Source organism: Pseudophryne corroboree, chromosome 1, assembly GCF_028390025.1.
Source record: "Pseudophryne corroboree isolate aPseCor3 chromosome 1, aPseCor3.hap2, whole genome shotgun sequence".
NCBI lineage: Eukaryota > Metazoa > Chordata > Amphibia > Anura > Myobatrachidae > Pseudophryne > Pseudophryne corroboree.
In genome coordinates, this window is record NC_086444.1 from 40,516,566 (window position 1) to 40,534,086 (window position 17,521).

The 17,521-nt window shown below is 45.5% G+C and overlaps 1 protein-coding gene across 3 annotated transcripts in view; it reads left to right on the top strand.

Annotated features, from left to right (window-relative positions):
• ST8SIA5 (ST8 alpha-N-acetyl-neuraminide alpha-2,8-sialyltransferase 5) overlaps positions 1-4,943 on the top strand; it is a 143,603-nt gene extending 138,660 nt beyond the window's left edge. For all 3 annotated transcript variants that reach the window (XM_063958497.1, XM_063958488.1, XM_063958507.1), the window contains one exon: positions 4,068-4,943. In XM_063958497.1, coding sequence (XP_063814567.1) covers positions 4,068-4,530 — 463 coding nt within the window. In that variant the 3' untranslated portion in view covers positions 4,531-4,943. The remainder of the gene's footprint in view (positions 1-4,067) is intronic.
• The last annotated feature ends 12,578 nt before the right edge of the window (positions 4,944-17,521 follow it).

A 17,521-nucleotide genomic window follows, 5' to 3' on the forward strand; every position in this document is an offset into this window, starting at 1 on the left:
GCTAACAAATTTGCTGCTGCGATCAGGTCTGAATTACCCCCTGTAACACACTGAGCCTGATTCAGAGTGACGCTGTGAGTATCAGGATGTACCTTGGTCGCACCATCAGAGGCTGCATATTTAGACGCAGTCGCTGAACGTGACACGCCCGCGCCTGGCTAGCCACCCTCAGTACTACCCAGAAACGGACACCGAAATTGCATCTATCCGTGTGCAGTTTCCATCTGCATCTGTGAGCGGTTACCATCAGGACGCATACGCAGTGTGAGTCAGAGGCATGTGCAGGCTGAAAACATTTTCTGATGTCGCCACTGCGTCGGTGAAAGCGTACACAGACACTCAACTGCTCACATAAGAGGCCATAGCTGGGGTGATGGGTCATTAGGTTGACATGAGTTTTTTTACTTTTTTGGTGTTTTCTTTGTGAAGTGACGGGGAACCCCAATTAGTGCACCGTGTCCCCCTAATGACCGTATCCCATAGCTGGACAGAAAAACTGCACCTGCAGTAGTGCCGGGTGAAAGTACCGATGGTGTGACCGATTGCTCAGGCCGGTATTTCAGCGTCTATGGTCGCTGATGGCAGGCCTCTCAGTCATCCCCATTCAGATGCACGTATGTACGCCAGGCAGGGGCTTAGTAGCTGCATTTGCATAATGTCGCAAACAGGCGACCGCCAATGGAACAGATGCGTCCGCGTCCGCATCAACCTCTGAATCTGACCCTTCACCTCCAGCACCATTGAAATGAGAGTGGTGGGGAGGGTCAGGGCCGTCTTAACAGCAGTGTGGGCCCCTGGGCACAGCAACGCACTGGGGCCCCTACCCATCCTCCAGTGGTAGGGGTGGGGGGTGCTATCAGCGGCAGCTTTGATGTTCCGCGGGCGGCAGGGGGCGTTCTATCTTCCGCTCAGCATGTAGGACCTGGAGCAGTAATTTCTGCTGATTACTCTTTTACTGCACAGATGGTGGGAGATGGGGCGGGAGGGAGAACACTAAACTGTAGAAGGGGGCATTGTGCTGAATGAAGGGGCCCTGGTACATGACTTCCAGGGTGATAGGGGGTGTTTAATACACAGGGGAGGGGTGGATAGTGGAGTGGGCTTAATATTCATCGTTTTCTGGTGGGAGGGCAGCTTCCCTGACTACAGATATCTCCAGTTCCTGGAAATAGATTTCTTAGCTTTCAATGCGATAAAAAACTAGAGAGTCCCACCTTTCAGAAGGTTCTGGGGACTTGGGGATCAGAATTCAGGAGGTACTGGGGACACCTTTCAGGAGGTACTGGGGACACCTTTCAGGAGGTACTGGGGACACCTTTCAGGAGGTACTGGGGACACCTTTCAGGAGGTACTAAGGGACACCTTTCAGAAGGTGCTGGGGACACCTTTCAGAAGGTTCTAGGGACTTGGGGATCAGAATTCAGGAGCCAGAGCAAGCCACTGACGAACATATAAAACTGTATACCAGGCGTGTGGAGCTGGAGCAGGGACCAGCTGCTGGAAGGCTGATATCTCTGGTTCTGGGCACAGTAGAGACAAGCTGCCAGTGCCCACTGAAAGGGGAGAGTCCCAGTTTTTGGTGTATGCCATCAGATAAATTCTAAGTCAGACAGAACCCGAGATATCTGGCTGGAAAGCACAATTAACAGTCCCGAATGGGACCACTGCTTTGTAGTCAAATATCTCCAGTTCCCCAGGGACGATTTAAAAAAATCTGGTACCCCCGGAAAAAGGGAACCCTCAGCTATCAGCCTAGGGCCCTTATACATCTGGGGCCCTTTGGCAACTGCCCATTGAGCTCATACTAAAAGACAGCCCTGTGGAGGGTTACTTAATAAAGGGCCATCCCCTTTCCCGTCTTCTGCTAATAATAAAAGGTCCTCAGTTCTCCGTCGCCTCTGAAGTCCCAGAGAACAGGTCTCATTCCTAGACTTCCGACAGACGAAACAATGGACGCAGGTCGGCATCAGACTGTCGTTGATTGACAGTCTGGTGTTGTTTAAGGGCAGGCAGGGGGCAGCGACGGTCTACGTTTCTCCTCCTTTACAGGGGAGGAAAGAGGCCAGGGTCTCCGTCAGAGGATATACAATTTCTGGCCTCTAGGTAACAGCTACAGCGGCCCCATGTGTCACGCAGCTGCCCGTTGGTGTCCTAGAACGCCGTTCAGATTGGTAATAATTAGTGCTAGTGCTGCTGCATCTATGTAAGCAGCAGCGATAGCACCTCCCTCCACATCTGAGTGAGGGCCATTCTGCTGGGGCATTACCTAACCCATGGGTCTTCAACCTGCTGCCCTCCAGCTGTTGTGGAACTACACATCCCAGCATGCACTGCCTCAGTTTTAGCATACCTCAAAAGCAAAACTGTGTCAGGGCATGCTGGGATGTGTAGTTTCACAGCAGCTGGAGTGACACAGGTGGAAGACCCATGAGCTAACCCTTAGTGACAAAGATGAAGCCATTTATGTCATACATACATATATACGTGCAGGATGTGAGGATACGGGGTTAATGTTACGCTCTTTTGCCGTGTCGGCTCACATTGTCAGCAGCCCCCTGCAGCTGGCTCCGGGAAGTCTGCTCCGGCACAATATCATACAATGGGCTCCCACTTATGCGCACAATGCAGCGTGATTACCCCGGTATCTCAGCAACTGCAGCCACCTCCTGGCTGTAACCCTTCCCAGTCTTTCTGGGTGAAACCATGTTTCCTTCTGACTGGAACTTCCTGAGACATATGGATGAAGGCCCATAGATGTAACTAGTATATTGTACCTTAGCCGGGTGGAGGGGCATCCCTCTTATCCCAGAAAGCACTTTCCTGCAGTCCCGTCTCTCCGTTTCCCCTGCAGTGCAAACCGTTAGTGGGGAGAGATCTGTGGCCCAGATTTATCAAGCCTTGGAGAGATAAATTGCACGGATATATAAAATACGAGCCAATCAGCTCCTAACTGTCATTTTTCATACACAGCCTGTAACATGGCAGTTAGGAACTGATTGGCTGGTACTTTATCTCCATGCTATTTAGCACTCTCCAAAGCTTGATAAATCTGAGCCTTATGTTTGCAGATCTTTCCCGTGTAATGCGACTCATGTCTCGGAAAAGAGACGTTTTCCTCCCGCTGCTCGTGTCTGACTCAGTTGAACAATTGTTATATAGATTAATGAAATTAAATAAATTAAATTAAGTTAAATGAAATACAAATATCGGTTGTCTTAGTCTTTAAAAATCCGACGTGAATATTCTTTTCTGCTGTAGACGGAATAGAAACGTCAGTAATTCATGAAGATAGGACAGATTGAACTTCTTATAATATAGCCGCAACACTAGTGTTTGTACTACTGTCAGCGGGAGGGGTCAGTATGCCATTAACCAATCAGAAGCGGCTAGATAGATAATTGCGATCGCTGAGGATTGTCTCACCAGCTCTCCAGTACCTGTAAGAGATACATGATTGCGCCCGTACTATACTCAGCCTAGGCTTACCGTCCTTTCCTCCCTTGTTCCGCCTCTCTAGGCGTAAGGAGAAGCAAGCCTACAATACACCAATAACTATATGCCAGTATTTGTATACACAGGTCTTTGTACTGAGCCACTATCGGCGACACGTCCGTGACTCGACTGTGACCCTCCAATAAAATGCAATAACTCAAGTCTGACGCAGGCGTGATGCTGAGAGGGGTAGCGTACCCAATCACATACACAATTATATACTGTATATGTTACACCTAGGCCATGCGCCCAAGATATTGCATTGCGAGATTATGATTACATTAGGCTGATGATAAAGTAATTCTGCGGAAGAGAAGGGAAACAATGGTACCTCTTCTTAATGGCACCTCACAAAAATGAGGTGAATTGCTTCATGTTTCCATTAGACTATTACAATGGTAAGCGGCACAAAATATAATGTTAGCGTCCCCCTAAACGTTCCCTCATTATATTCTGCCATTATCCCTATGAATAATATCTCCAGCAGTTGTGCCCTGTGGGCTGTGTTCACTATGGTGTTGCCCTGTGTATCACGGACTTGGCTAACTCATAGATATCACGTTTTTCCCTGACAGGTTCCAGAGGCTGGAGAAGTGGCGGAAACCTTTCTACGAGGTGTTGCAGCGGTACGAAAACGCTTCTATCCTCCTCCCCGCCTTCTACAATACCCGGAACACGGATGTCTCCATCCGGGTAAAGTATGTCCTCGATGACTTTGATTCCCAGCAGTCTGTGTACTATTTCCACCCCCAGTACCTCATCAATGTCTCCCGGTTTTGGCTCATCCAGGGCGTGCGCGCCAAACGCATCAGCAGCGGCCTGATCCTCGTCACCGCCGCCCTGGAACTGTGCGACGAGGTCCACCTGTACGGCTTCTGGGGCTTCCCTATGAACCCATCAGGGGTCTTCATTACTCATCATTATTACGACAACGTCAAGCCCCGACCGGGCTTCCACGCCATGCCCTCGGAGATATTCAACTTTATCCATATGCACAGTAAGGGCATTCTGCGTGTCCACACGGGCTCCTGCTGCTAAGAAGCCGCGGCCATGCGCACAATTTGCGCGCTGAACATTTAAACTAAAATTATGCAATAATGCTTAGAGCAGACTCTGTAGGATGAGGCCTCCTGGTGCGCCGGCGCTTGCCAGCGTCACCGCAAAGACTTCCCAAAGTTGAAGAGGAATATTTCTGATCCAAACAACAAAAAGCGAAACGCGTTGCCATCAGCCCTGGTTTGAGGGCCACAAATCAACTAAGCACACGAGAAGACAGCACACAGTGTATCTACCAGCATCTACCATTAACCTACAGTACCACAGGACTGGAGGAGACAGAAGGGCAGCGACCCATTGATCTCACAATCACCGCAGTGCTCTTTATCAACCATCTCCTGCATTTTCTGTTGTAACCCTTTAATAGCCAACACAGGGTAAAGCATTGCGTCACAGGTTACAGTGTCAACGGTTTGTGTGCGCTTCCGAATGGCGCACAACAGGAAATGAAACAGGACTGGCATTGCAAAGGGGTAACGGATCTCGGAGGCTGCAAGCACGTTAACTCTGTGGTCCGTCATCTGTTCACAATGATCGGTCATGATCAGTTTTAGGGGGGGGGATTTATCAAACCGTGGAGAGAGATAAAGGGGGATATTCAATTAGCAGCAATAACAGACTTTCTGCGCGAAAAGTCCAGTTTTTCGCACGAAAAAACAGACTTTTCCCGCAAAACGCAATTACAGCCTATTCAATTTTCCGGAAGATTTCTCGGTGATAATTTTTCACAAATTTCACTTCACCTACTCTGAGCAGGTGAAAAGTTGGGAAAAGTCACTATTTTAAGGTAAAAATGTTTGGATACGGTACAGAACTCCTGGGACACACGCCCCTTAATGACTAATTAGGCACATTGAAGTTTTTAATTATTTTTAATTGGCTAATAATGACATGTAATTTTAGGGGTGAAAAAGTACAAAGTGATGGAAATTGGGGTTCAAGGTATGGGACAGGTATATTGGGGTGCTTTATGAGTGGGACAGGTGTTTTTAGGCTTGCAGGTGGGAATAATCGGTCTGTTTCCACTTTTTTTTTTTAAAGTACCCTAAAATGACCCAAATATATACTTATACCCATTTTCATGTACCCCAAATTTAATGAGATCATTTATTTTGCACAAAAAACTTGCTTTCTATCATTTCTTTGCATTTTTAAAAAAAATGCATATAACAGCCATTTCACACAATTTAAGTCCCCATAACTCTCTAATGCGATCTCTAACACACTTCTCTTCTGTTTTCCTATGTTAGTTTAGCATTTTTTGGGGTACAGGCTGATTTCCCCATTTTCACCTACATTTTCCACTGCAACAATTTTCACGTTAAACCCGTTTGGAATTAAATAGGTCGAAAAACAGTAGCGCGCGTTCCCGCGAAAAGCCGTTTTAGCAGCAATTTGCGGGCGATTGCCGCAAAAAAAATTTGGCCGAAAAATTGCTGCGAATTTGCGGATAATTGAATACCCTAGAAAGTGCTATAAAAATGACAATGGGAGCTTTGCCACTTTATCTCTCTCCAAGATTTGATTAATCTCCCCCCTAGTGTATTGCCATTCTCCGCAAGGGATTAGTGATCACTACAACTGTACAATCCACATTTGTGCTCTGTTCAGTATCACATGGGGAAGTACGATGGCCCTTGTGCATATGCCCTAATTGGATCATAGTGATGTTTAACATGCACCAAATTAAGTGGCCTATTTATCAACGAGTGATAAAACTCACTGTGAATGATAAAACTTGTTGCATAAGATAGAAGGTGCTCCAGCCAAGCAGCTCCCAACTGTCATATTTCAAACACATGACAGGATCTGAGCACATGACAATTGGCAGCTGATTGACTGGGGCACCATTTTTTAGTTTTATCACTTGTTGATAAATAAGCCCCTAAGAAAGAAAAACATAAAATCTATGTCAAAGGAGTTTATGCCATTTTATGCCTTTTCCGTCAGGAATTAGCCGGCACGTAGATCGGATACGTCCTTCAGTCTCTCAAAAAATTGTATTTCGGGAAACAAAATGTCTTTTTTTGTTGTCTTATAAATGTGTAAAGAAAGGGAATAGATAATGAATGAGACCGTAATCTATTTGTAGATATAACTCAGGAAATATTCACAAAACTTATTCTGACAAACTGACATTTTTTTTGGTCATTTTACCTCAGAAAATTATATTATTTAAATAATTATATACACTCGAAACGGCACAGTCACATGCGTGAGAATTTGAGGTAAAAATGAAGAGCCATTTTATTTCTAACATTTGTGAAATTGTGGGTGAAGCTAATATCTATTTTTTTCCCCCCAAGGGTATAATAAAAATAAATGTATGGAATAGTTAGTTAATAGTTACTGTAAAACTTGACATGTATGTTCTAATGCAGTGGTCTCCAACCTTAATTGGGGTGCGAACTACTTTTGGAAAATAAAACCACTGAAGGAGCTACCCCTTCTCCCCAATGCGCGTGCGTTCCTGCGAAAAGTGGGTGTGGCCTCACAAAAGTGGGTGTGTCCTCACAACTACAAGTAATGCCCCCCCACGTAGTGCCAGATACACTAATAATGCCCCTCAGCAGTGCCAGATACACATATAATGCCCCTCAGCAGTGCCAGATATACAAATAATGCCCCTCAGCAGTGCCAGATATACAAATAATGCTGCCAGCAGTGCCAGATACACATATAATGCCCCCGCCAGTGCCAGATACAATTCCCCCCGCAGTGGCATTTAAAATGCCCCCTGCAGCACCAGATAAAATGCCCCCCACCCGCAGTGTCCGATACAGTGCCCCACACAGTGCTAACCCTTGCTGGCTTCTTCTACTGCCACCGCTGCTGCTCCTCCTGTATGAGGGATAGAAGGGGAGGAGAGTGCAGCGCGCGCCTCTCCTGTGATGTCCGGAGAGCGGCTGCGGTGAGGGTGACAGAGTCTCCAGCGGCGGGCATTTAAAATATGGTGCCGGTAAGTGAGCCAATCAAAACTCTCGGTCCGGCAGCCACTGCCGGTCCACGAGCTCTGATTGGCTGACGACCGGCACAATATTAAAAATGAAGGGAGGAGGAGTGCCAGTGACTGCCCAAGCCCGTGCGCTCTATGAGCTACTGAAAATACTACGGCGAGCTACCAGTAGCTCGCGAGCTACGGGTTGGAGATCACTGTTCTAATGTGTTACCTGTCATGAATGTTGTATGCGACAGCACTTACCTCAAAAGAGACTCCTCTCTGGCTCCCTCTAGTGGAACCAGACAATGCAAAAATCTATAAACTATTAGAAATACCTTGTGGTTAAAGTGACGAAACATTTATTAAATGTTTACCTTTTTATTAAACTATTATACTAATGTAAACACACGTATACGTTCAACCTGCCACAAATATATACGTTCAACTTGGAGGCCCTTTGAAGTGTCTACTAGCCTTTGTGGAGGTAATTTACACAACACCTCTGCAACACCCTCCTTAATTTGCGCAAGTGCACCTAGATTTTTCTGGCGCACAGCAGAATTGTTCACAGGCAGTGGGTAGGGTGGAGTGAAGGTGTTCTTATTGGAGTAGGGGAACATTGGGCCTCATTTTGGAGACCAGTGCAAAAATGAGATTTAATTTATCAATTGTTGTAAGAAGAGAATGAGGTTTGGGGGAGGGCATATTTTTAGGGGTGTCCCTTTCTGCTGGCAACCATTCCCTCTCTGCAAGAGGACTCGGAGCTGGTGGAGGTTGGTAGCCGGTGGTCTCCAGAACGCACTTTCCTCGGCCATCCAATTGCATGCTGGCTATTATACACCGGCGAATGTGCTCAGCAAAGCTAGCAAAATTTCCTCTCTTTTTTTTTTTCTGGAACAAATAATGCGCTACGAGCTTGACACAATTTCTGTCTCATTCTACATGTGCCCCAGTATTTTTAAGAGTTGTGTAGATAAATGGCACAATATTCTCTAATAGGCAACTGCAGGAACATTTACTAGGAACTAGTGACATCACTGAGAATACAGCCAATCCATTCACTAGGAACCAGTGATATCACTGAGAATGCAGCCTATCCATTCACTAGGAACCAGTGACATCACTGAGAATGCAGCCTATCCATTCACTAGGAACCAGTGACATCACTGAGAATGCAGCCTATCCATTCACTAGGAACCAGTGATATCACTGAGAATGCAGCCTATCCATTCACTAGGAACCAGTGACATCACTGAGAATGCAGCCTATCCATTCACTAGGAACCAGTGACATCACTGAGAATGCAGCCTATCCATTCACTAGGAACCAGTGACATCACTGAGAATGCAGCCTATCCATTCACTAGGAACCGGGGACATCACTGAGAGTGCAGCCTATCCATTCACTAGGAACCAGTGACATCACTGAGAGTGCAGCCTATCCATTCATTAGGAACTGGTGACATCACTGAGAATGCAGCCTATCCATTTACTAGGAACCAGTGACATCACTGAGAGTGCAGCCTATCCATTCATTAGGAACCGGTGACATCACTGAGAATGCAGCCTATCCATTCACTAGGAACCAGTGACATCACTGAGAGTGCAGCCTATCCATTCACTAGGAACCAGCGACATCACTGAGAATGCAGCCTAACAATTCACTAGGAACTACTGATATCACTGAGAGTGCAGCCTATCCATTCACTAGGAACCAGTGACATCACTGAGAATGCAGCCTATCCATTCACTAGGAACCAGTGACATCACTGAGAATGCAGCCTATCCATTCACTAGGAACCAGTGACATCACTGAGAATGCAGCCTATCCATTCACTAGGAACCGGGGACATCACTGAGAGTGCAGCCTATCCATTCACTAGGAACCAGTGACATCACTGAGAGTGCAGCCTATCCATTCATTAGGAACTGGTGACATCACTGAGAATGCAGCCTATCCATTTACTAGGAACCAGTGACATCACTGAGAGTGCAGCCTATCCATTCATTAGGAACCGGTGACATCACTGAGAATGCAGCCTATCCATTCACTAGGAACCAGTGACATCACTGAGAGTGCAGCCTATCCATTCACTAGGAACCAGCGACAGCGACATCACTGAGAATGCAGCCTAACAATTCACTAGGAACTACTGATATCACTGAGAGTGCAGCCTATCCATTCACTAGGAACCAGTGACATCACTGAGAGTGCAGCCTATCCATTCACTAGGAACCAGTGACATCACTGAGAATGCAGCCTATCCATTCACTAGGAACCGGTGACATCACTGAGAGTGCAGCCTATCCATTCACTAGGAACCGGTGACATCACTGAGAGTGCAGCCTATCCATTCATTAGGGACAAGTGACATCACTGATAATGCAGCCTATCCATTCACTAAGTGCCAATAACATCACTGAGGCAATAAGCGATGACACTTATTCCTAGTGAATTGAGAAGATGCCCTGGTCTTTGTGTATGGGGCATAATTCATATTTGTAAGCAAACCCGATGGTTTGTGTACAAATACGATGGGGGTCTGCGTAGGCACAAGACCCATTCTGCGCATGTGCAGAGCAGGTCTTGCAATGTCACTCTCAGCCCCCTGCATTTGGGGGGTGCAGTGGGGGTGGCACTGACTACCATGCTTCAAAATGGGGTGTGTCATCGGATCCTTTGGCCACACTTAGTAAGCTTCAGCTTGTGCCTGAAACCATCGTGAATTGTGACCAATGGTTGCGATGGTGATCCGAGGCTGCACCCTCAGATGCAGCCCTCGGATCTTGCAAATGCTAACAGGAGACATCTATCTCCTACGGACGCCTCCTCTTGAACATTTGAACAACTTGAACAACACTTGAACATCAATAACCCGGAATTGCACCGATGCCTTGCGGATGTGCAGTTATTTATTTATTTATTACCAGTTATTTATATAGCGCACTCATATTCCGTAGCGCTTTACAGTGAATATTTTGGCCATTCACATCAGTCCCAGCCCCAGTAGAGTTTACAATCTATACATGTACACACACACACACACACACACACACACACACACACACACACACACACATTCATGCTAGGGTTAATTTTGTTGGGATCCAATTAACCTACCAGTATTTTTTGGATTGTGGAAGGAAACCGGAGTACCTGGAGGAAACCCACGCAAGTACAGGGAGAATATACAAACTCCACACAGTTAGAGCCATGGTGAGAATCGAACCCATGACCTCAGTGCTATGAGGCAGTAATGCTAACCATTACACCATCCGTACTGCCCTATGGGCCCATAGTGCTCTAAATTTAGGGTCTCTCTCAGATGTTTGTCTTTTGTTATGTTGCAAATACATGAAAACAGATGAGAAATAATGACAATAATGAATCCTATGTTGCCGTCAGCCACGGTGAGTTTCTCACAACACAGGGTTCCACATTTTTACTCTCAGCCGCATTTTTCAGTTGATGAAGTTCAAGTGGTCAGCACATGAAATTCACACATATATTCCTAGTTGCAATAGAGAAGTCCATACAGGGTTTATATTTATTATAAGGGATCTATTGTAAATAAGTGTATAGTGTATTGTATGCGTTGGGTGCGGTACATGTCTTTTGGGAATTATGCTACCTGTAAATTGTGGACCGAAAGAGCTGTGTAACCCTTAGGGTATCGTAATAAAGTGCCCTCTATTTTGCAAAGAGCTGCTGTATAATGGACAATGATATAATGACAGAGCATCCTATCATTGCTGGTGGTGCATGCTGGCATTTAAGACCACTTATCCTCTTCCCAACCAAATTTGTATCCTAGGTCCGACCCTCTATGAATTTGGGTCCCAATTTCACACCCCACTCAGAGTGCAGGGATCGGGAATGATTGCAGGAATAATCTGTGCTGCCATTGTGATCGAGATTGGCTGTCTCTCTTTTAGTGGCTACCAGTTGGTTTCACCAGTAATACTGCGTACTAGGGAGGCCAATCCGGGGCCATTTTTTCAGTCTCGGGATTGAAAAATGTTCAATCCCACAATTTGCGGGATTGCTGTAAGGATCAGTAGGGAGCAAGGAGAGTGGGTGTGGGGGGCAGTGAGGAGGGTGGGTGTAAGGAGCTGTGAGGGAGGGTGGGAGTAGATAGCAATGATGGTGGGTGCGTGGGGAGCATAGATAGGATGGATACAGGGGGGTAAATTTACTAAGATGGGAGTTCTATTTAAGATGGGATGTTGCCCATAGCAACCAATCAGATTCTACTTCTCATTTATCTAGCACCTTCTAGAACATAATACCTGGAATCTGATTGGTTGCTATGGGCAACATCCCATCTTAAATAGAACTCCCATTTTAGTAAATTTAACCCAGGGAGTGTATTAAGTACCTGCTTTGGCATCTCCTGACCCCTTTCCATGTGTGTCCCAATTTGGAAAGGTTTTGGCTACAGGTTCGTGGCTCTCAGTTTTAAAGCCAGCAGTCTTTTGCAGGGGTATCAGCCCCTCTTCGATTAGGATAAGAGGGGGGCATTCCGCAAGCAGTGCAAACTGAAGCCAATGGTTAGGCTCCGGCACTGCTCACTCCCAGTGAGCTCTCACTACTGAAGTTACCCCCACTGATGGTATCTGGCTGCCTCGCTATTGGTCTCCTCATTCACCCGGCTATTCGGGTCCCGGTCAGTGTATGGAGGCACGCTGTTGCTTATTAGTTCTCCACCACCTGTGTATCAGATGGGCAGCTGTAGATACACAGACAGCGCCTACAACATTTCAAATGCAGCGCCGGCCGCCAGCCAATCAGTGCTATTGGTCCGGCAGCCAATCATAAGCCCCTGCAGCGGTCACTTCCCTGATTGGCTGCCGGTCCACCAGCTCCGATTGGCTTGCGGCCGGTGTTATATTTTAAATGCCGATGGCGCTGTCTGTGTGCCCATGGCTGCCTGCCTATGGTACATATACCCCGCTGCCACCTGATACCACCAGCGCAGTTGGGCATCATCCGAGCCAAGTGCTCAGTGCTGCCCGGTAACACTGAGTGTGCGCAACCTAATTCCATGAATCCCGGCATTATTGGGCAAAAATCCTGGGATCCCGCAGATCCTGATCTCTGGATTGGCCTCCCTAGTGCGTGCTGTTACTGGGGAAGAGATAAGTTACTGTATGTACGAGATCATGACAGGAGAGGGTGAGTAGCGTGATTGTGTGGCGTAAGATATGCTTTGTATCCCCACAGTCTAAAAACACACTGGTAAGTTAACTGGCTTCTGACGTCCTTATTTATCAGCCTTTGGTTTACGTTCTTGTTTAATGTGAATAGTCTGCGTGTTATTTTTTACGCTTCTCTGAAATTCATGTGTTATGTTTTTTTTCTGTTTTTTCTCCTTTTATGCTGCTAATTGAAGATAGTGGATTTATAATTATCAATTAACCAAATGAAACTGTATGACTAATTATGATAAGATAATAAATAGAATGTGCCATAATTCTGCTTTTGCAAAACAAAAATAAAAACAATGGGGGTCATTCCGAGTTGATCGCTATCTGCATTTGTTCGCAGCGCAGCGATCAGTCTAAAAAACGTCAGTTCTGCGCATGCGGCTCAATGTGCATGCGCGACGACCGGGTACAATGCAGTTTTGCACAGGGTCTAGCGATGCATTTCAGTCGCACTGGTTGCCGCAGAGTGATTGACAGGAAGAGGGCGTTTCTGGGTGGCAACTGACCGTTTTCAGGGAGTGTTTGGAAAAACGCAGGCGTGCCAGGGAAAACGCAGGTGTGGCTGGGCGAACGCAGGGCGGGTTTGTGACGTCAAATCCAGAACTGAACAGTCTGAAGTGATCGCAAGCGGTGAGTAGGTTTTGAGCTACTCTGAAACGACACAAAATTTTGTTGCAGGCGCTCTGCGATAAAAACGTTCGCACTTCTGCTAAACTAAAATACACTCCCAGTGGGCGGCGGCATAGCGTTTGCACGGCTGCTAAAAACTGCTAGCGAGCGATCAACTCGGAATGACCTCCAATATTCATAGCATATAATACGCTAAAGGGTCTATGTACTATGCCTTGGAGAGAGATAAAGTGAAGAGAGATAAAGTACCAACCAACCAGCACCTGTCAGTCTTCTTACACAGCCTGTAACATGGCAGTTAGGAGTTGATTGGCTGTTACTTTATCTCTCTCTCCAAGGCTTAGTAAATAGACCCCTATATCTTTTTGTGCATGACCAGAAACATTTTGCACATATGCGGATTTGCGTGAATCTTACACTTGTTCCTGGAGTGGCGCTATGCGGGGATGAGGGGAGGGGCCGGCTAACATAGGACAAGGAGTAAGTGCTTTTAGGGGCATGGTAAATGGGGCATTTTTGCAGTCCCCGTAGCAAGCTTTGGAGGACTACTTTTGAGGACATACAGAGAGAGTAACCACAGCAGCTGTCGGCTCTAGAAGGAATGATAAATTGCTCCAGGAACGATTTTAAGAATACTTATTTACACCCACAGTTTACAAATAATGATATATAGGCCCTATGTACTAAAATAGGTGCAAAGCTGTACCCTGACGTAACTATGCCAACCAGTCCATAATTACCTGTTGCTGGTTTAGTACAAGACAGCTGGTTTCTATGGGTCACTGCACTGTGTGGGTTTGTGTTAATCACAATCAAACAACTCCTAGGAATTACATTAGAATACTATAAATGGAATACCATAAACAGTTGTAACAGTTCTCTTCACGCTACAATAACAGATTATTGGGTATGAAAAGAATAAAATACATATGTGTGACTGGGTGGATGTTAAACCATGTGGCCATAATTAGGATTCGCCTTTATACTGTGAATAGGGAAATGAATAATGGCCATGTTTTGTGTGTGTGTGTGTGTGTGTGTGTGTGTGTGTGTGTGTGTGTGTGTGTGTGTGTGTGTGTGTCAGGCTGCTGTGTGTGTGTGTGTGTGTGTGTGTGTGTGTGTGTGTGTTGTCATTTCATCGCAAGCATTTATTATTAATGGCTTATTGTAACCAGTATGACAATCACAGAGATATTCCTTTCCTGCCTTGATGACGGAACAGCCATATACTGTAGTTTAGTTACATTTTATTTTCTCCCGGTCATTTTTGCTTTGTATAAAGAAACTTTTTCATCTGCCTTTAAATCATTCTCTTTGTACATACAACAATGCTGTTTTGTGTGTTCTCCAGCAGGCGCAAGTGCCTACGGCCATTTGTATGTATCACAGTACAGACATTCTATAGCTATGACTAATAATTCTATATGTAGGTGTATGTCCCTGTGCATTGTATCTTGGACATTACTGCGTGAGCTGCGTTGGGAGAGATCGCTGCAGCGCCGTACCGTGGAGCAGACGCTGCCGGTATAACCCTTGGTTTCAGGCATCAGCTATAACTATGACAACGTTCCAAAATCGCAAAAATGCTATTTATCTATTCTAATAACCGTTTAGTTTAGATCATGATAACCAATCCCCCACACCTAACAATTTCTTTTTTTTAATCATAATATCAAAATCACAAACCATCCTGAAGAACAGATTTAAGGAATAATCTGACCATTGATGCAACTGAGGTGAATGAGCCCCTACTGTGCGCAAGTGGTGTTCTACAAATATCATTGCCAGCCAAAACCATCGCTGCCTAACCCCCGAACGATATGAATCATTTAAATGTATCTCTAAAGTACAATGCAGCTGGCTGATTTGGGCAGAAATATATAAATGTATGGACAAAAAAAGCTATAGAATAATAATGGCGCCTCCTTGTGGTCAGCTCTGGAAATGCAGTCTATTTCTATGAATAGGCCCAGTATTCAGTAGAGAGAAGCCTCTGCATCCACTAAGAAAGAGTGACTGGGTTGAGGTACTAAGGCAGCGTAGGCCTCAGTGATGCCTGAGGTTGCAGTGAAGGCCGCTGTTGTAATTTTATATTTACTGCCCAAAATAAAGTGTCTGAATGATTTCTGAGGAAAATGCAAACATGTTGTTTAATATACATATTGTCTGATCCATACATGGTGTTTAATCCTAGATATTACATACATGTTGTTTAATATACATGTTGTTTAATCCTAGATGTTACATACATGTTAATTCTACAGATTACAGTATGTGCTGTTTTATCTGGCACTGTTCCCGTATGACAGGAATATATTATTGTCCGGTCCAGCATTGTGATATGAGCCTAAATCGATGAAAGCCATAAACCGTACGCCGCTAGGACGTTAACTGCTCGTCTGCCACTGTGTTTGGAAGGAAATGATCTTTGTGAATCAGTCTGGTCATGTTGGGGTTAAAATAAAGTTTTATGCGGATTAGATGCAAGTATTTTGTGCTGCGTTTTATTGTCTGGTCCTTTTACCTGAACATGAGCGTTATACAAACCTTGTACATGTATAAACAATATGAATAATTAATGTTTTTCAGAATATACATTTACACAAAGGTATTAAGTACAAGGTCTAACGTGTGCTCCTAAAGTGCAGTAACTGTGACATTCAGCGATGGTACCTCTTATACATAAATATGAAATGCCATTATATATATATATATATATATGTATACACATACAGTATATATGGAAAAAGACAGCACTCAGTGAAAGATATGACCAACAAAACAAATGGTGGTGCAAGGTCAAAAAAGGGTTAATACTGACGCTCACTTTTCCCAGGTAATGAAAAAAGAAAAACCAGCACTCACTTTTGGAGATGAAAAAACGAGTATTTATTCTTCATAAAGACTCCATTGCATGTAGACCGGGGCTGCAGTTGGTCCCATATCTCCTCGGTGACCTCTAACATCCATATAATTCACATTATCCCCAAAATAATTTTATCCCTCAGCAATATTACGCTGCTGCTGCTGCTGTTTTTGAATACATGGGGCCAAATGTAACAGAGTGAGAGTGTCAGAAAGTGAGAGATTTGGTAAGGTTTTTCAGTTTTTTTTAAAGTGGCAATCATTTACACTGCAAAACCAGGTTGATCTTGCTGTGTAAATGATTGCCGTTTTCAAAAAAATCTGCAAAACCTTACCAAATCTCTCACTTTCTGAAAGTCTCACTCTATTACATTTGGCCCCTGGGGGTAAATTTACTAAGTGGTCGACCTAATGACTGTCGACCTATTTTGAGTCGACCCAATGACCCATACCCGCCCAAATTTATCAAGCCTTCGAGAGTGATAAACGCCCCCCCCCTTCCCAAGCACCACGAGAAGGGGCGTGGCCACAGAATAGTACCAATTCACATTGCACTGCACAGTAGTGTCCATCAAGCACTTTATACCACACAGTATTACCACTTATATACACCAGGAAAAGCCCCTTATACATATTGCGCCAATTAGAACCCCTTTTGCACATTACGCCAGGCAGAGCCCCCTTTTACTCTGTATGGCAGGTAGAGCCCCTATCACACAGTACGGCCGGTAGAGTCCCCTTTCACACATAACGGCAGGCAGAGTCCCCTTTCACACATTATGGCAATAGAGTCCCCTTTTTACACACTATGGCAAATAGAGTCCCCTTTTTACACATTACGGCAGGCAGAGTCCCCTTTTTACACATTATGCCAGACAGAGTCCCCATTTTTACACATTAGGCAGGTAGAGTCCCCCTTTTTACACATTATGCCAGACAGAGTCCTCCTTTTAACACATTAGGCAGACAGTCCCCCTTTTTAACATTACAGCTGGCAGAGTCCCCCTTTTTGCACATTATGACAGGCAGAGTCCCCCTTTTTACACATTACACCAGACATTGCCCATTTTACTTTTGGCTCCATCCTCACCGGATGTCTCTGTCCTCCTAACGCTGCGGCAGTGCAGGCCACTGTGGGTGGGCTGGGGGTGGCTCTCTCAGAAGACGCTGGTTGCGGGAGGCAAAGAGATAGCCGGGACACTAATGCAGCCTAGTTCAACATCGGCCGGGGAGGCGGGCAGGCGGACGGAACCCACAGTGCGGCACACTAGCAGCAGCTGCACAATGGGTAGGGCCGGTTTAAGACTGGTGGGGGCCCGGGGGCAATAAC